This window comes from Saimiri boliviensis, chromosome 10 (genome assembly GCF_048565385.1).
Source record: "Saimiri boliviensis isolate mSaiBol1 chromosome 10, mSaiBol1.pri, whole genome shotgun sequence".
NCBI lineage: Eukaryota > Metazoa > Chordata > Mammalia > Primates > Cebidae > Saimiri > Saimiri boliviensis.
Genome location: NC_133458.1, coordinates 113095358 through 113115880, shown reverse-complemented (window position 1 = coordinate 113115880; position 20523 = coordinate 113095358). Strand labels below are relative to the sequence as shown.

The window sequence follows — 20523 nt, the reverse complement described above, 5'->3', positions numbered from 1 at the left end:
TATTGGAAGAGGAAGAAAAGATATCAGAAGATGTATTCCTGGGCTAATGTGTTTATATCTAATTTTCCTCTTCTTTCTCACATGATTCAGGGAGAAAATCCATTACATTCGGACTGAGGGTAATCACGGGCTTGAGAAGTTGTCCTGTGATGCAGACCTGGTCATTTTGCTTAGGTAAGGGGCTAGGCCTAAAGCAGTTCTGGGAAAGCTTCCCTGGGCAATTCTCCTCCATCATGGCCATCCAGAAAACGGCCTAGACTGAAACACTCACGGCTTGTTCTAGAGGATTCTAGTAGCTGCAACGGAAGTGGGACCCCACCCTTGTACACCTGTGTCCATCACAGTCCTTAGATTTACAACTGAGGTACCAAGAGCTGCGTTAAGTACTTGATGGAAACTTTGTTGTAGGAGTAATCAGGGTTTAAAACAACACTGAGAATTTGCAGCCAGGATGTACCTGTCCTTCTATACTAAATTTCAATCTGATTGCTTTTGTTGCTTTGTGAGAACTATCACTGCTGTTACCCCAATTCATGAACACTTTCTCAGGGATGTAAAACTGACTCTTTTTTTGTTTTCATTTGCAGTCTCTTTGAAGAAGAGATTATGTCCTACGTCCCCCTGCAGGCTGCCTTCCACCCTGGGTATAGCTTCTCTCCCCGCTGTTCACCCTGTTCCTCACCTCAGAACTCCCCAGGTAACGGGAATCTGGCCTAATAGCTCACATTAAGTGGCCATGTGTGTTTCCCCAGGTGAAGGTGAATGAAAGGAACTCTGTATGTGTGTTCTTTCTCTTGACATTTCCAGTTCCCTAGTTGAAAAGGCACTGTATAGGTTTTGACAAACTGCTGCCTGTTTTTTATAATGTCCCCCCAAGCTAGAATGGGGTTTACAGTTTGAAGTGTTTGGGGAAAAAAAAATGTTTTGCTGGACAGGTGGCTCATGCCTGTAATCCCAGTGCTTTGGGAAGCTAAGCCAGGAGAATTGCTTGAGCCCAGGAATTCAAGACCAGTCTGGGCAATGTAGCAAGATCCCCTTCTCTACAAAAACATTAAAAATAAGCGAAGTGAGGTAGCACGTGCCTGTAGTCCCAGCTACTAGGGATGCCAAAGCAAGAGGATTCCTTGAGCCCAGGAGACTGAGGCTGCAGTGAGCTATGATTTCACCACTGCACTCCTGCCTGAACAACAGAGAGAGACCCTATTTCAAAAAAAAAGAAAAAAAATTTTAAGATAGTATTTTATGGCACATGAGCACTATATGAAATTTAAACTGCAGTGTCCATAAATCAAGTGTAATTGGAACCCAGTCATGCCTGTTCTATGGTAGCTTTCACACCAGACATGAGAAAGAGCAGCAGAAGCCACGTGGTCTGCAAAGCCTAAAATATTTATTCTCTGGGCCTTTGTAGGAAAAGGTTACTATCACTGCTGTAAATTACTATTGCATTCCAAAGTCACTCTCCAAGCATGTCAAAGGGAAGTGCCCTTTCTGAAACATTCTACCTTGTAACTCAGAATTCGATCGCACACCACTTTTGGTGATACGGCTGCTAGGAACTATCGTTATATCTCCACAAAGATTCCAAAGAATTTTCTAACACATTTCAAAATTACTTCCCCTGTTTTCTTTATGTATGAGAATGAACTTATGATACAGAAATTCTTTGTATGTATTTTCCGTTCCAAGTGAGGGAATATATATGTTAAACTGTTCAGTGAATAAAAGATATTTTCACCAGGCACAATGGCTCATGCCTGTATTCCCAACACTTGGGGACTCTGAAGTGGGCGTTTCACTTAAGCCCAGGAGTTCGAGAACAGCCTGAGCAATATAGTAAGACCTCATCTCTACCAAAAAAAAATTGTTTTAATTAGTCAGGTGTGTTGGTGCACATCTTTAGTATTAGCTATTCAGGAGGCTAAGGCAGGATCTCTTGAACCCGAGAGGCAGAGATTGCAGTGAACTGAGACTGTGCCACTGTACTCCACAGCCTAGGTGACAGAGCGAGACCCTGTCTCAAAAAACAAACAAACAACAACAAAAAAAGATATTTTCCGGATTCATCAATATAAAGAGCTTAGGTCAAATCCATACCTCCAGACTGGATCCAGATACTGAAGAACTTTTCCCTTTGTATTTTACTGGCATTAGCACATTATAGGTTTCTGTGGTTGCACCATTTAAAGTAAAAGGGATTCATTTGTAACACCTAGGAACATCCCATCTCGCAAGCTCTAGGGTCAGGGTCGCAATGTGGTTTTTGACACTAGTGGTGAAATGCCGAAGAGAAACAGAGCTTGGCAATAAATAAGCTTTGTCTCCGAGAAGGGATGTCACACTCAGAGTTAGGATCATTCAGTACTGCCGTAGGCCTCCAGACTAGAGTATCTTTCAGTTCTGGTTCCTCCAGGTTGTAGCATTCAGAACTCTCTTAGAGGTAGTTTTGCTAGTGGTTAGACTATGTTTTCAGGATAGTCTCTCCCTGTCGTCACTTCCTTCAAACAAGTTTACCAACAGCATTGTTAAGGAAATGCGCAATGCTTGCTACCTCTGACACACGACATAATTAAGATCCCATTGTCTAACATGGCCAGGAGCTTTGCTAAAGCCAGCCTCAGCACAGTCACACACTTTCAGCGCTCAGAGGGAAACCTGTTTCTGGGGAGCAAAGACAAAAGCAGGGTGCTTTGGGGAAAAAGTTTGGAGAGGAGCTGTAGATCTGATGATGGTCTGCCGTGTTGTAGAGATTGGCCCTGATAATATTGTCTGTGTTTTGGTCTACAGACTTTGATACTAGACTATGATGTTAATATCATTATATGGGAGAGATATCCTATGACAAATAGAAAAATAAGAGCAAACGAAGAGTTATTTCCTAAATGAGAATTATTTGGATATTCTAAAAGGAATAAACTTTCCTGATAAAGATATGACTGATGCCATGAATCTAAGTAATCAACCAGTTCATTTTGTCAAAGTACTTCTTTATTTTCTAGCATTGACCACAGGGTCCTAGAATATGTAATCCAAACATGTTGATTTTAAACTTTACCATCCCCGTTTTCTTAGACCTTTATGAAATCTACCCAGGTGCTACAGAGATTATGAATCATGACATTTATGCCAAAGTACTTTGTAAAGCATCAATTATTTGAAAAATGCACAGCAGTGATCATGGTAGTACCAGTGGTCGTGAAAATCATAATACAAAATATACTGAAATGTGCTGGACAGAAAATTATACTTGCATGTACAAACTCGTATTCTAGTTCGGTGAACATCCTGAAACGTGGTATCCCACCAAGGCCACTTCTTTTCAAGTGGTGGCCATTGGTTCCCTCAGGCCCAGGTGTTGCAGGGCGCGGGTGGGCGGGGCCCCCATGTTTCCTTGCTTTTACCACTCAGCCCGTTCCTCCCCTCCCTTTCTCCCAGTTGCTGTCATCTACAACCTTTTTCTCATTCTCAAGGCCTGCGGCCCCTGTCTGGTAGTCTTTCTCTCCATCCCAAGCAGGTCCTTCCGTCCTCCTGGGTGACTTCAACATCAACAGGGACCCTCATTCCATTCCCTGGCTTCCCAGTGTCTGGACTTTGTCTGCAATGACTTTCTATTCCCCCGCCTCAACCACTTATTCCCAAAATCACATTCCTGACCTTATGATCATCTCCAAAATCACTAATTCAAACCTCCTCTTCCCTTCCAATGTGCTTGATCCACTACCCTCCCTCGTACCATCCTTTGGCCTCATCAAGGTCTCTGGTCCATGGACTTTTCTCCTTTCCTTTCTATCATCTTTCCCTGGTGCAGCGGAGATTCTGCAGTTCATCACTTCAGTAGCATCCTTGCCAATGCCCTGAACTCTCCTGACCCTCTCCATTTTGTTTGCACCCTCTGGCAGAGCTTTACCGCCTAGATGAACCTTCCTCTCTGCTCCCCCCACCCCCCCGCAATCAGCACTCTTGGGAAAATTCACCTCACAAGGCAGATTAACAATTCTAAATGAGTCATCTCTTATCTCACATGAACCTTGAACACCGATCTCTACCGTTATTTCAAACATTTCCCCTAAAGCCTCCAACCCTCAGCACCCCTTCTGTCTCCTAGCAGATGACATCCTGTTTTACTTCACTGAGAAGCTGAAGCCATACAGCAGAAACTTTCCCAAAGGCCTGCCATCAGACCCACAAGGCTAGCAAACCTGCACACATCTTCTCTGTCACGCCCGTGCATGAAAGGAGGTGTCTTTGCTAAGTCGCCATGAACTCTGGCCACCCAGTCCAATCCAGCGGGGAGTTCTCCACCTTCCTAATCTTCGGCAGCCTGTAACATGACCAGCTGCTGTCCCCCGACATCCCGTCTCCAGTTTGCTTCTGGGACACCACTCCAGATGTCTCATCTACGAGAACTCTGACCATTCCTGCAGCCTCACCCTCCTCTTTCTATTATCCTTACAGCTCAAACCCAGGCTTTTTTCTCCACTCAAACTGTGTCTCTCTCCAGACGAAGGGACCATCATCAAAGGCCAAGTTCATGCTCTTCCCCAAAAATGTGTTCTTTTTCTGCTGCTCCCCATCTCAGTGAATGCCGCCGCAGCACATTCAGTTACAAAATCTCACACCCACCTCTCCCTCACTACTTATATTCAATTCACTGCCTCTTAAATACATCTTCTGCCCACTTCTCTTCATCTCCACTGACACCAGCCCAGTCCCATCTGAGCTCTTTAAATCCTCCTTGGTCCTCTGGGGTTTTGTTCTTTTCTGCAGGAAGACAGATGTTTTTATGATTCAATGATATCATGCCGGCCACTAGGCAATGGCTTCCTACTACACTCAGCATAAAAACAAAATTTTTAACAATGTGCTTTGTCCTGTTTGATGCAGCTCCTGCCCACCTCTCAGGCCTTGTTTTTGTATCACTTTGGTCCTTGTACCCTGTGCTCCAGACAAACTGGAATACCACTTTCCATTCTGCCACACGACCTTAGCACATACTGATCTTTCACCTGCAATGCTCTTCTTCTCCCAGCTCATCTCCTCTCTTAAAGCAAAGCCTTTCTTGACCCCTGCAATCGAATTTGCACGTATTTATTCTTCAGATTGTCCCCAGAGAAGCCTTGTCAGACTTAGCCAGCAGATTCTGTGATCTCAAAGAACTGGGTTTCTTTCCTTCATGGATAGCAATCCAATCATCATAACTTGTATTATATACTCATTTCTGAGAGTTTCCCAGCATCAGTCTTCTCTAAATTGTAAGCTTAGTACCTGGAATATAATAAGTAACTAATAAATGGTTATTGAATAGGCAAACCTTGATTCTGGCCGCCTGTAAAACTTGGATAAGAATGTTAATTTTCTATTCTTTTTTAAATTAAAAGGTATACATAGTAAAGTAGTTACAAAGCACTCTAAATGAGACAAAAGTTCTCTATAAAGAGTTAACGAATTATTATTAATGTAAACTTTACTCTTATGATGCAATGTCATCTAACATAAACTCTAATCTAAACTCCTAAATGCTCTGAGCCTTTTTGTACAGGTATGTTTATTTCAGCATCAGTACCAATACAGGAGCATGACAGACTATATTAAAGTCCTACTTACCTCATTATAGATTCAATCACTTCTTTTAGCAATTTACATGAAAAGTTTGGTCTAGTTCAGTTTATGTTATTTTAGATTATGCAAGTACAATTAAGCCAAGAAAAATGCTCATCCAGGACCTGTTAAGAGAAATACAACTTAAAAGAATTAGAGAGGAAGACATAAATATTTATTCTCATTAGAACTCATAAATGAATTTAGTAAATTATTTTTATATTTTAGTATATTATTTCTATTTATTATAAAAGTCACTGAGAGACTGATGGAAATCAAGGGGCTTCTTGGAGAAGGAAAATATGGAGATGCCAGAACGTGCCTCTGTTGGGCTCTTGCTCTACTGTCGCTTTGCGTGTTTGTTCTTCCACAGAAAGTGATGACCTCACACCTGTAATCCCAGCACTTTGGGAGGTCAAGGTGGGTGGAACACTTGAGGCCAGGAGTTCCAGACAAGCCTAGCCAACATGGTAAAACTCTGTCTCTACTAAAAATACAAAAATTAACAAAAATTATCTGGGCATGGTGGCACATGTCAGCACTTTGGGAGACCAAAGTGGGTTTGAATCACCTGAGGTCAGGAGTTTGAGGCCAGCCTGGTCAACATAGTGAAACCCCATCTCTACTAAGAATACAAAAAAAAAAAAAAAATCAGCCAGGTGTGGTGGCATGCACCTGTAATCCCAGCTACTCGGGAGGCTGAGGCAGGAGAATCTCTTGAGCCCAGAAAGTGGAGGTTGCAGTGAGTCGAGATTACACTGCTACACTCCAGCCTGGGCAACAGAGCAAGACTCCATGTTGAAAGAAACAAAAAAGAAGGAAAGAAAGTGATGACCTCTGTGTGCTTCTCTCTGCAGGTTTACAGAGAGCCAGCGCAAGAGCCCCTTCCCCCTACCGGAGAGACTTTGAGGCCAAGCTCCGCAATTTCTACAGAAAACTGGAAGCCAAAGGATTTGGTCAGGGTCCAGGGAAAATCAAGTGAGTGCTCCAGTGCTTGGTACTGAATTCAGACAGTAGATTTTTCTGTCCCTTTCTCCCCTACACCCTTGTAATATTGTTTTTGAGATTGGATACTCTGGCTTGGTAGAGGTTATGGGGGGGCGGAAAGAAGGAAGTTGGGAAGCTGGAAGGGAAAAAGAAAAGACATTAAGAAATTGGAAGAGAGGCAGGAAGAGAAGGAAAGAGAGGGAAAGAGAATGAGAAAGAACAGAAAATTTTAGACAAAGGCATGTAGAAAAATCAGAGGGTAGACCTTTTCAGAAAACAAGGAATCTTGAACTAAATTTAAAAATCTCACATTTCCCTTCACTTATTCTTGGGGAAAACATTTAACTCATTAGTCAAATTTAAGGACTCTCGGTAACTTTGTAATTGAAGTCTAAGTAAAATGTTGTTTATATTTTCCCTTCCGAGTTTATTATTTTCATCTGAAAGAGCTGAACCCAAACTCAGGAATCTTAAGCAATAGCCTATGAGTTGATCAAAATGAACTAACTTAAAAGTAGTTCAGTCTGATGGAATGCACGAGCAATGTACACATCTTTCTTGTGCTCCTTATGTTTTGAAAAGCGTGTTCAGATAATCCCTCGGTGAACTGATAGAACCTGTGTCCTGCTTTTCCTCTATCGTTGGAGAGACTGGGGAGTGAGACCCTAACGCTGGGCACTCACAACTCACTTAGAACCCTGTCCAGTGTCCTGACTTCAGGGCCACCGCTCACCACCTCTTCTCCTTCTCAGGCTCATTATTCGCCGGGATCACTTGTTGGAAGGAACCTTCAATCAGGTGATGGCCTATTCGCGGAAAGAGCTCCAGCGAAACAAGCTCTACGTCACCTTTGTTGGAGAGGAGGGGTGAGGCACCAGGAGTTTTATGCAGATACCTAAGTGTGGGTGGGCCAGAGCCTCAGGATCAGGGGTGATTTTTCTCAGGAGAGAGCAGGGTAGCTGTCAGCCTTCACCCCAAGATGGTTCTGATCGCATCCTCCCGGGTCTTTCTTTTCAGACATTACCAGGCTTTAAATGTCATGTTCTTCAAAAACCTAAAATGTTTGAATCTTAGGTGCACAAGAGTCTGAGATCACATGGTTAAAGAATAAGCCAAAAATCAGTCCCGGGACACTGGATCTTTTCTTTTTAGGTGTTGTAACCTTCTGAGTATCTAATTTAAAAAACTCTTTCTCTTAAAGTACATGTATACAATACAACTTCTTGCCAAACTTTTCATATCATTTCAGTGATTTCCTGGGAAACTACCTCAACCATGAAGGGCAAGCCCATGTAGGGGGTGTATCAAAATAAACTTGGAAGCCTTTTCAGTCCACCCACATCACACACACACACACGCACACGCACACGCACACGCACACACATGCATGCACACACTCACTGTTGCAGGAAATTCTTTTATGTGTCCCACAGCAAAGGCTTTGTTTTCCATGGGCCAGCTGTGTGTTTCAGCTCAGAGGTGTTAGATGATCAAAAGAAAACATTAAGGAACGCTGCTTTAAGAGTTTATCCATGGATATCTGGTTAAGAAACATCTCCAAACCATTACTGCGTCCTCATTTTCTACAGCAAATTAATACTTCCACTGAAATTCACTCCAAAGAGTAGAGGCTGTTCTCTACTTTCCCCAGCACCAACTCTGAAAGGGCCCACTAGAATCAGGGTGACAACGGGTCCCCCTACCTCCGAGCATAGAATGAGCTTCCTGGACCTCTGCTTTCTTTGCAGCCTGGACTACAGTGGTCCCTCGCGGGAGTTCTTCTTCCTTCTGTCTCAGGAGCTCTTCAATCCTTACTATGGACTCTTTGAGTACTCAGCAAATGATACTTACACGGTGCAGATCAGCCCCATGTCCGCATTTGTAGAAAACCATCTTGAGTGGTAAGCTCTATAATGTTCACTTTCTTGTGTTTGAAAGTTCTCCTCTTTCTTAGCCAGAATTCGACAGCATTTCTCAGAGGCCACTGTGTTTAGAGCAGTAGCCAGATGTTATGAAGGATGATGAGAGTGAATGACAGAGCCCAAGGAGGAAGAGTCTGTTAGTCTTCACTCAGAACACACAATGAATTTACCAAGGATACTGATAATATGTCAACTGCAAAATGATGTGAGAAAGAGTAATTGCCTAGTGAGAAGACTCTAAGATCAGTAGACATAGGTCATGAATGGTGATAATTTTACTAAAATTATAAGGTTCCCAGTGGAGGCTTCATGGAGGTATTTTGGGGTTTGAAATTGCTTGACCTTGGACCAATGACTTTAGCACTGTGAACACTGGCTTCCGCATCTTACTGTAAAATATGGCTGTTAGGTCAGGTGATCTCTATGCGTTCTTCTGACTTGAAAATCCGGTACGTCTTTGGTTTCTGGGTTGTCTGCTGTTGAGGTGTTCTATTACCACCTACTGATATGTGTAAGAAGATTGGTATCCGTCAATGCTGTGCAGTTTTGTGAGTGCAGATGTGGGTATTAGAGGTGTCCAGAAAGCTGCTGGGACATCTGGGATGCAGGCACTTTCCTGCTGCATCACCATATGCCTGATTTGAAAATTACCCCTGCTCTGACTGCAGGAGCTCCTGCTGCGGAGAGGGAAATGAGTCCAGGAGATGGCTAATGTGGGTTCTTCTCTAACATGGCTTATTTATGCTGCTGTTGAAGGGAGACATTGGGGTGACGCCTGGGCCGGCTGGTGTTAGAGCCCAAGCTCCTATAGTTTGGCTATAGAGTATCAGTATAACCCACCTGTGCTAAGGCTTCTGGACACGGCATATGCCTTCTCTCCAGATGCACTCCCCGCCCTGACGTTCTTGAGCTGAGGTAGAGTGAGTGCACATCAAGGGTTTGGCACAAGATGAAACAAAATGTGCCGTTTTCAGCCCCAGAATGTGTGAATAAATGGATGGTGGAGCATAGCAGGCAAGTCACTGCAGAAGGGCTTCAGAATGGAATCTGCCTGTCACTGAGCACGCATTCAGGCAGGCTCCATTCTGATGGTAGAGAGTGCTGTGACCTGTAACACAGGAATATACACGTACACAGATTATACCTAATACAGTCCCTCAACTCTCCCTTAGTTTGTGAGCATGACATTGAGGATGGTGTCTTAGAGGTCATGAATTGGAATTGGCAATCAACAGAGAAATATTTTCATCAAATATCTTATATAAGACTATGTTAGGTGGTATGAGGAATACCTTCACTAATTTAACAGTTATAAAGTAAGCACATACTGTGTGCTGGGAGAATACAAACATGAAATGAGCAAGGTCTCATCCCTCAAAGAGACTAGTGTGAGGAACACATGAGTCAGCCAACAATTACAATACAATAGCTTAAATGCTCAGTTATACACACATATGGGGATGTGTGTATAACTGCACATGTGGGCATGTGTTTGCCTGAGATACATAGATAAGCCTGAGAATTGTATTCAATCACAAGGGGAAAATATCTTTCTCTGTCCAAGGTAGGGGGTCAGGGAGTGAGGAGTGGAGTCTGTGAATCTTGTAAAAAGAGGGGACAGTGGCATAGGACAACAGGAACAAGCACTACGGTGGGCATGAATGGGACCCGACGTTTGACGAAAACCTTGGTGTCAAGCACGTTTCAGTGCAGCCATGAAATAAGGCCACAGGCGAAGGCCTGATGGGAAGCACAGATGATACTTGTGGCCCACACTTGGCTGGACTGCCTGCTGAGAGTGGCCTCCATCGTTTTTCACAATGACTGTGCCTCGCCTGCTGCCCAGTCCCTGCAATCAAACTGGCTTTGTGGCCTTCTGCTCATTCATACATTGCAGGGCTGAAGAGGCTCTGTGGATGTGCCTGTTACACCTCATCACATTGAGGAAGGAAATTGTGTGATACAGGGATTTTGCAAGGATTACCAAAGTTGTCTGGATGGATCCCTGATGAGGGCTTGGCAGTGCCTGCCCTCGAGATGCAAGTTAACCGCTGTGTCCTTTGCTAAAGGACTTGGCCCCACACTAAGTGTGCTGACTTTCATCCGCTGATGTTCCCACTCATGTGGAGAGTATTTACGATGCATCCTGGAAACACAATTGCAGGTAGCTTTCTGAGCCGACTAGCAATCTAACCTGAGCCTGTGGTGATGAGATTTCCTTCATCGCCACTCTGGATGCCACTGACTAGTGATGAAATGGGCAGGGAACTCCCCTCTGATTTAAAGCTCCAACTCTGAATGCCTCAGTCCTGAGAGTCCTCAGCCTGGCATGCAAAACAACCCCCGTACCTCCACGGGGTCAGAGATCAGACTGTATCATGACCCACCATGTGGAGTCATACTTTTCTTCTCTTATCAGTGGCTCCAAATTCCTGAGCAAGGGAAACTGGTTTTCTTTGCACAGAGCCACAGCTGGCTGAACGTAAGCCACCTAGGTAGAATCTCATTTAGTTTTGAACAGGAAGCTCTGATCAGCTTTGGGATATCTTAACAAAACCATGATGCTGCAATTACTCCTTTTGTTTACTTTCATATCATAAGCCATCCATGTGCCATGTGGCAAATAGATTAACAAACAAAACATGCAGGTTTCTATCTTGTGCCCCTGAGTGTCTCGTTAAGCTCTCTGCCCAGCATTTTAGCAAAGGGAGGCTAGGAGAGCCCAGATCTGGTGATGTGGCTGTGGGTATTTTGCACAAAATGTTGGCAGTGTGTGGGTGCTGTGACACCTGCCCGAAGACCTGTCGTTGTCATTCCTGCAGGCTGCAGGTCCATGACATTCAGGAAACCAGACTCCTGAGTCCTCAAATCTGATCTCCCATGACAGGTGCCACTGGCTGCCTCTTAACCACCCACAGGGTGGACGTGGCTGCCACTGATCTGGGATGGATGTCAAGTACTCCTTCCTCCCTCCCAGGGGGTTCATCAGGAGATTCTTGGGGGCTGAGAAGGGGATGATAATCATCATAGCTTGTGTATCCCTCATGAGGAAATGGAGGGACCAACAGATTACAAGGCATTTTATGGGCACAGCCTTGACTTTGTAAAGCAGGACATTGTCTCTTGACACGGGACAAGCCAGGGCAGGATTCAGTCTGCGTGGGGTACAGAGGTGTCTTCATGGACACTGACGCCCTGCCCACCTCCCTTCACTCTGGAATCAGAGATTAGCATGACCACGGACCTAAAATAAACATGGCAAACACAGGTCAGCTTCCAAAGTTGTTGATCTTCCAAAAATAGAAATTTTATTCTCTAGTAAGGCATATCAGAAAATGCTGTGAAATTAGTATTTATATTTTATAAAATTTATAAATGTATAAAATGCTGACGAGCTACATGAACCTATTTTGTACTGTGGAGCATAATTTTATAGATTATCATAATCGTTAATAAAAATTAGATGAATTTACAAGTCAATTGCTTGTAGGCTAGTGAAATAGTGAAATGACTGGAATTTTCCCTTAAATGGAAGAATTATTACCACTTAACAAACACACACTTAATACCAATTGGTTTGCTATAGAGGAATGAGAAACCAAATGCACTAACTAGAGTTTATATGAATGTTTTAACACAGCTGCTCTTACATGATTATATTTTTTAATGCCTAGCAAAAATCCATTATAAGGCTTCAAAGGGTTAAGCATCACTCAGGATTGACACGGTACTCAGCCGTGGCTGGAGGCAGCATCTTTGCAGTGGTCAATTTTATCTTTTTTCATTAGTCTGCTTCTTTATCCTTCGCTGACTTTCTTCTGTGTCCTATACTCTTACCCATTTTGTCTGAGTTCGCTCTAAAAAATAAGCTCTATCGGAGCAGAGACATTTTGTCTTATTTCACTCTAGCACAATGCCTGGCACTTTGAGGTGTTCAGAACATCTCCCTGACCCCTGGGTGCATAAATGAGTATTAGTCCACAAGTCACACCAGTCTCTTCCTTGTACGAGGGTTAAGATTATTAGAGTGATCCTTCCTGCCATATGCAATTAATTGCTGAAAGTTCACACTTTCCTGGATTGTCTGTGGCTTTAAAGCCCTTGCAAAGTCAGTGATAAATGCACATGTCCCTTAAGAGCTTTACACTCTGGGAACCTGCTCTGCACAGTGCCTGAATGCTGCTTGTTACTGAAGGAAGGCCTCCTCCTCCTTCTCACACTGCACCTGCTCCTGCAGCAGCCACTTCTAGGCTCGCCACTGCCCGAAGACATCGATGGAGAAGCCCCTGACACTGTGTCCTTCCCCTGAAAGCTCCCCTTTGAGAGTACATATTCGACATTCTGGGCTTCCTGCTCGTTGTGTGTGGGCTTTGTATCCACTGGAATAGAGCCAGCTTAATCAGAAGCCCTAGCAGGACATCATGGCTCCACCCACTTCCTTTCTTTCTAGTCCAGTGTTGAGAGATACCAATATGAATAAATATAGTGAAAATTCTGTGTTACACATGTTGAACAAACAGGAAAAAAAAAGTTTGTGTGGTTTTTGTTTGTTTGTTTGTTTTGGTCAGTTTTTTGTTTGTTTGTTTGTTTCTTTTTCATTTTGTTTTGCTGCCTTTGGCCTAAAGAAACTTTCTGCAATTGCTGTTTCGTTCCTTACTTGTATGACTGACTTCCAAACTGAAAGGACCCTGTCAAAGTCAGCAGTGATAATATTCAGGCCAAGGAGAGAGAGGAGATGGAGTCATAAGAGCTCTTTCAAAGCTGGCGCCTATAAGGGGCCACCCACGGACACTGTGGTCACTTGTGGACACAGCCCCTGCCAGACCTGGCCTCAGCAGGACAAAGCTGGAAATAACACTGTCAGTCAACACTTCTCTTCCACCCTCCAGTCCCATCGGCCAAACCCAACCGTAAACCAGAGGACACAGACTCTCCAGACACTGCAACCCACAGTAGCCAGTCCCAAGGTCACAGAGTAGGGCAGAAAAAGATGGGAAATTGGTGGGGGGTAGGAGAGCAGAGAATGGACAATAACCACAAGAGTCTGTACAACTCAGGATATTCAAAGCATCCACCAGAAGTCCTACAATTTACAAAACAGTATGTGTCTGTTGTATCTTTGATAACAGAAGTCTTAGAATACTATTCAAAATTTCTTTTTTTTTTTTTTTTTTTTTTTGTTTGTTTGACTTGGAGTTTTGCTCTTATCCCCCAGGCTAGAGTGCAATGGTACAAGGCCGGCTCACTGCAACCTCCACCTTCCTGGTTCAAGCGATTCTTCTGCCTCAGACTGCGGAGTAGCTGGATTTCACGCCCAGCTAATTTTTGTATTTTTAGTAGAGATGGGGTTTCGCCATGTTGGCAGGCTGGTCTCGAACTCCTGACTTCAGGTGATCCACCCACCTTGGCTTCCCAAAGTGCTGGGATTACAGGAGTGAGCCAACGTGCCTGGCCTATTCCAAATTTCGTATATTAATTCTTTGTTTATGATGATGTCACTTGCATATTGATTAGGCACTCATATGCTACTCTTTTTATCCTTTCCATATTTATTATATCCTGATTTTCTATCTTTAGGGATACAGAATTTAATAATTAAGCTAAATAATGAAGGATCCATTGAGAACTTACTAATATGCCAGGCACTATTCTAGACACATTTGTCTAACAACATTATAACCCAGATGCTGAGAGATCTAACTTTAACAGATGAGGAAAATGAGGTGCAGACATCAACAAAGCCACAGAGATAGTCGAGGACCAGGCAGGAATTGGAACCCAAGTATCATGGCTCTAGCATCAGAATCCAGCCCCTATAGAAAGGTAAAGGTATATATAAAATTGGGCAAATTAAAATACAGTGTGACCAATGCTTTGCATACCTCTATTATAGTCCTTATTACATTGTATTATCATAATTATGTACGAGGAACTTTGGAAAAATTGGCTGGCAGAAAAGAATTCTAGGTGGATTCTAGATCCACCTAGAATTCTAGATGGAAGGCCCAGTGTTCACACGATGTTGGTTTGGTGTGGACTCAGAAGAGAGAAAGAGGCTGGAAAGGCGTCCTGGTGTTGGAAAGGATAGGGAAAAGCATTTGACGGCATCCCAGGGAGTTTGGGTTTGGTCATGAAGATGACAATGACAGGGAGCCAGGCATGTTGTTAAGTGTAATAAAAGTGCCTGATCAGATCTTCATTTAAAATCAGAAAGTCAACTCTGGTGATAAGTGGAAGATGAACTGCAGTGGGTAATGGGGGTGTCATTTAAGAGGCTATTGAAATAGTGATTGGAGGAAAGATTAAAGAATCAAAATAGGGGCCTGGCGCGGTGGCTCAAGCCTGTAATCCCAGCACTTTGGGAGGCCAAGGCGGGTGGATCACGAGGTCAAGAGATCAAGACCATTCTGGTCAACATGGTGAAACCCCGTCTCTACTAAAAAGACCAAAAAAAATTAGCTGGGCATGGTGCTGTGTGCCTGTAATCCCAGCTACTCGGGAGGCTGAGGCAGGAGAATTGCTTGAACCCAGGAGGCAGAGGTTGCAGTGAGCCGAGATCGCGCCATTGCACTCCAGCCTGGGTAACGAGCGAAACTCCGTCTCAAAAAGAAAAAAAAAAGAATCAAAATAGGGCAGAAGCAGCAGATACAGAGATTTTTCTGAAGGAGCATGAATAACTGAATGAACAAAACTTGGTGATAGATTATAAATGACGGGAGTTTACGTATATGACAAGCTAAATAGCTTAAAATGACACTAGTGGTAGCCTGAAATTCTACCAAATACTTATCAGTACAAAGCCACCTTTTTAAAAATCAATCTACCATTCCTTCTTTATGTAGTATCTTCTATTTTAAGTGATACTTCTTTATAATCTGAATCAGCCAGTTTATAGTAGTACACTCCCAGATGCTGTGAGATTTGTTATTTCAACATTTATCAAAACTTCATGTCACTGGAAACTCCTCACTTACTTGCTACAAAATTATATGTAAGAAAGCACCAATTAAAAATGCTTGCATATTTTGAATGGAGGCATAAAAAGCAAAACTGTAAATGAATTGTGAAAAGTCCAAATTTATTTTTATATCTAATACAATACAGGAATGTTGCAAATGCTTATAGTTTCAAACTATTAAGTTTAAATAGGAAAGATTCACATTTAAATTCAAACATTCCCTCTCTAAGGGTCTTTCCTGAGCACTCAGTTTAAAATAGTGCATCCATTTATAACTTTCCAACTTAACATCTTTTTAATATGTTGACTGAATTTATCACTATATAAATAAAGTAATAATATGCTTAGGCCGGGCTCAGTGGCTCACGCCTGTAATCCCAGCACTTTGGGAGGCTGAGGCAGGAGGATCACGAGGTCAGGAGATCGAGACCATCCTGGCTAACACGGTGAAACTCCATCTCTGCTAAAAATACCAAAAAATTAGCCAGGCATGGTGGCATGTACGTGTAGCCCCAGCTACTTGGGAGGCTGAGGGAGGAGAATCGCTTGAACCTAGGAGGCAGAGGCTGCAGTGAGCTGAGATTGTGCCGCTGCACTCCAGCCTGAGCAAGAGAGCAAGACTCCATCTCAAAAATAAATAAATAAATATAAATGTGTGTGTGTGTGTGTGTGTGTGTGTGTGTGTGTGTTTATAATTTGTTGTCATTTCTTCCTGAAAATGTAAGCCGAGTGAGACCAGAGTCTTGCCTGTAGCTTTCCTAGTCACAAACTCGGCACTCAGTAAATACGTGTGGAAGGAAGGAAGGGAAAAAGAAAGGAGTGAGGGAAGAAGGAAGGATGGGCAGATAGGTGGATGGTTGAATGGAAGGATGGATGAATGAATGGGATACCTTTTCTCAGGTAAAACTTCTTGGTTAATGAGAGTCTTTATAATCTCATTTCAATTTTTTTTTAAAGAATAATAAGAAAAAGAATAAAGAAGAGGAAGAAAGAGAAAGAGGAAGAGGGAGAGAGGATGGGGGTATTGCTTTGCTGCCCGGGCTAGAATGCAGTCTAAATATGGGTATGCCTATAATTGTCCTTAATAATGGAGACATGAAAGAAAATGAGGGAAGAGAATGACAAACAAGGAGCCAACCAAGATTTCGTTTAAACTTCTAAGTTGATATGATGTGGTACTGATAAGAGTGTATATTTTGTGTAAAGTGGAGAGTTCTATAAATGTTAATTATGTTTACTTGTTCCAGATCTGAGTTCAAGTCCTGGATATCATTGTTAATTTTCTGTCTCATTGATCTGTCTAAAATTAATGTTGAAGTCTCCCACTATTATTATGTGGGAGTCTAAGTCTCTTTATAAGTCTTGTATGTCTGGGTATTCCTGTATTGGGTGCGTGTGTATTTAGGACCTTTAACTCTTCTTGTTGTTGCATTGATTTTTTTATCATTATATAATGTCCTTTGCTTCTTTTGATCTTTGTTGCTTTAAATACTATTTTATCAGAGGCAAGAATTGTAACTTCTGCTTTTTATTTATTTATTTTTGCTCTCTGGTTGGTTGGTAAGTCTCTCTCCATCCTTTGTTTTGAGTCTTTGTGTATCCTTGAATGTGAGATGGGTCTGGATGCAGCATACTGATGGGTTTTAGTTTTTTATCCAAATTGCCTGTCTGTCTTTGAAATGGGGAATTTAGTCAATTTAAATTTAGAATTAATAATGATATATGTGAGTTTAATACTGTCATTTAATATTAGCTGGCTATTTTGCCCATTAGTTGATGTAAATTCTTCATTATATTAATGTTCTTTACTTTTTGGTATTTTTTAGAAAGGCTAATACTGTTTGTTCCTTTCTATGTGTAGTGGTTCTTTCAGAAGCTCTTGTAAAGCAGGCCTGGTGGTGATGAATTCTCTGAGTGCTTGCTTGTTCACAAAAAACTTTATTTTTCCTTCACTTATGAAGCTTAGTTTGGCTGGATGTGAAATTCTTGGTTGAAAGTTCTTTTCTTTAAGGATGTTGAATATTGGTCCCCACTCTCTTCTGGCTTGTAGGGTTTCTGCTGAGAGATCTGCTGTGAGTCTGATAGGCTTCCCATTGTGGGTAACCTGACCTTTCTCTCTGGCTGCCCTTAGTATTTTCTCCTTCATTTCAACCCTGGTGAATCTGACGATTATGTGCCTTGGAGTTGCTCTTCTTGAGGAATATCTTTGTGGTGTTCTCTGTATTACCTGGAGTTGAATATTATCCTGCCTTACTAAGTTGGGAAAATTTTCCTGAATAATATCCTGAAGCGTATTTTCCAGCTTGGATTCATTCTCTTCGTCACATTCAGGTACACCTATCAAGCGTAGATTAGGTCTTTTCACATAGTCCCATATTTCTTGGAGACTTTGCTCATTCCTTTTTATCCTTTTTTCTCTAATCTTGTCTTCTTGTTTTATTTCATTGAGTTGATCTTCGACCTCTGATATCCTTTCTTCTGCTTGATCAATTCGGCTGTTAAAACTTGTGCATACTTCACGTAGTTCTCGTATTGTGTTTTTCAGTTCCATCAATTCACTTATTTTCCTCTCTAAATTTTGTATTCTTGTTGACATTTCGTCAAACCTTTTTTCAAAGTTCTTAGTTTCTTTAGATTGTATTAGATCAAGTTCTTTTAATTCACAGAAGTTTCTTACTAACCACGTTTTGAAGCCTGCTTCTGTAATTGGAACCCACTCGTTCTCCATCAAGCCTTGTTTTGTTGCTGAAGAGGAACTGGGATCCCCTGCTGAGGGAGAGGCGTTCTGATCTTGGGTATTCTCAGCCTTTTTTGACTGTTTTCTTCCCTTCGTTGTAGATTTATCCATCTGTGGTCTTTATAATTACCGTCTTTGTAATTGGGTTTCTGAGTGAACGTCCAACTTATTGATTCTCAGCGCCGAAATCTGAGCAACCCACTGCGCCGACCAAATCAGCGGCGTTAAGATTGATGGTGCTTTTCTGACTCTGCACCAAGAACCGACGCTCAGAGGTGCCGGCAAAACCGCCTCGCCGGTCACAAGAGTCGCGCTGGCGACCCGTGGGGCTCCTCCGCTGGGAATCTCCTGGTGCGTGAGCAACAAGAATTCATGTGAAGGTGTGGCGTCCTCTCGTTCTTTGCGTTTTCAGTGGGAGCTACAATCCCGAGCTGCTAGTGATCAGCCATCTTGGATCTCTCTCCCTCAATTTTTAATTCAGAATATATGAACTAAAAATAAGTAAAAACAGTTAAAAAAAAAAAAGTAAATTTGAAGCTTTTCACTCATTGCTGAGTGTTATTTACGCTTCTATCAACTATTCTCTCTGAAATCACCACTGAAAATTCTTTTTATGTCCCAATCTTTCTGAATGTCACCTTTACCCGGAGCAAATCTAAGATGCCCTAAAGTCTAAACAATTGAAATCGATGAGTTTCTCCTCTATTTCTAGGAAGAATTACCAGAGTCTCAGACACATTTTGTTTGTCTTACGTACAGTTATGTTTCATTTAACGACAGGGTTTCTTCTGAGAAATGCGTCACTAAGCAATTTTATAATTGCATGAACATACAGAGTAGAATTACACAAACCTAGATGGTGTGCCTACCGCACACCTGTGCTCTGTGAGATAGCCTATTGCTCTTGGGGAACAAGCCTGCACGATATGCTACTATACTGAATACTGCAGGCAATTGTAACATAATAGCAAGTATTTGTGCAACTCAACATAGCGAAACAAAGAAAGGTACAGCAAAATTATTGTATAAAAGATAAGGAATGGTACAGCTGTATAGGGCAGCTCTGTTATAATCTTTTGAGACCACCGTCGTTTATGTGGTCCATCATTGACTGAAATGTGGTTATGTGGCACATGCCTGCGCTAACATGTATCATTTTTAAGAAATGACTATGTTATGAGTCACTGTTTACATAATTGTCAGTGTGAGAAGGATTTTCATAGCCAGATTTCAGATCCGATGCTGTTAATCAGTTTCTCTGCAGCCACCAAAAGGTCTATGTGCTCATTTAAGTTTGTGGTGGTGATAAATCTAACCTTATGGGTGTCACAGTCAGACATTTTACCACCTCTCAAACCAAAATTTCCAAGAGGGTCCCAAGGCCCTTAGCTAATTGCAAAATAAATAGATTTCCCCTGCCCTCTCCTGCCCCAGACCCAACCTCTCTCCCTTCCCAAGCAGATACTACCTGGGTGGCAAAAAATCTGTTTTCAGGCCTTTAGCAAGGGGACTTGGGGGAGGAGGGAAGCTCTTTTGTGCATGTTTAGAGTTTGGCCAAGTGGGTATTAAGTGTAATTGTAGAGTTTTATGGAACTTAAGTAGTCCTGGATAACACACTTTAAATATCCCTTGCTACATCGGCAGAGTCTTGAATTAGTAGGTAGAAACCACAATATTATGAGATCCCACTGGGTGTCTCATGGCCCTTCAACCTCCCTCCCAGGGCCCTCCTGACAGAAGAGCTCAGCGTGGACTTTTGATCTGAGTTTAAGATCAAGTAAGCTCCAGCTCCAGCCCTAGCCCTAACAGCAGTTCCTGGGTTCTCTCATGAAAACCTACAAGAGCTTTGCAGACCCCATCTCTGGCTGGATCTCAGTAGCCTCCCTTTCAATGCTTAAAGAAGCAAAAATTAGATGAGAAGTCACCATAGAATGTGCAGGATTGGTTGGGACTCTGCCTGTCCTATTTCTGAACCCAGCTTTCTTCAGAACTTGTGAGAAACTTCCAGTAGGAAAAGAATTAAGTATTTAGTTAATGATGCCAGTACTGTAACTGGAAAGCTCAAAGAAAAATGATGTTAGATTCCTCTCTACTTTGAAAACACATGAAAAAAAAAAGGAGTAAAATTTCTTCAGGAAAATCTAGGTGAATGTATGCATATGCTAGAACATAAACATATTGAGAATGTAAAACGAACTCAAGAAACCTTGAATGGTAGAGACCTTTATAATCAGCAATCAATCTTTTTAATCAACAACTAGAATCTACAAAAGAAAAGATAGGCTGGGCACAGTGGCTCACACCTGCAATCCCAGCACTTT

General features: G+C 42.4%; 1 protein-coding gene across 12 annotated transcripts in view; it reads left to right on the top strand.

Moving 5' to 3' along the window:
• The window catches only part of HECW1 (HECT, C2 and WW domain containing E3 ubiquitin protein ligase 1), a 600315-nt gene that overhangs the window by 533199 nt on the left and 46593 nt on the right, over nucleotides 1-20523 (top strand). For all 12 annotated transcript variants that reach the window (XM_074379771.1, XM_010341340.3, XM_074379772.1 and 9 more), the window contains 5 exons: nucleotides 91-174; nucleotides 588-697; nucleotides 6456-6576; nucleotides 7338-7451; nucleotides 8334-8486. In XM_074379771.1, coding sequence (XP_074235872.1) covers nucleotides 91-174; nucleotides 588-697; nucleotides 6456-6576; nucleotides 7338-7451; nucleotides 8334-8486 — 582 coding nt within the window. The remainder of the gene's footprint in view (nucleotides 1-90; nucleotides 175-587; nucleotides 698-6455; nucleotides 6577-7337; nucleotides 7452-8333; nucleotides 8487-20523) is intronic.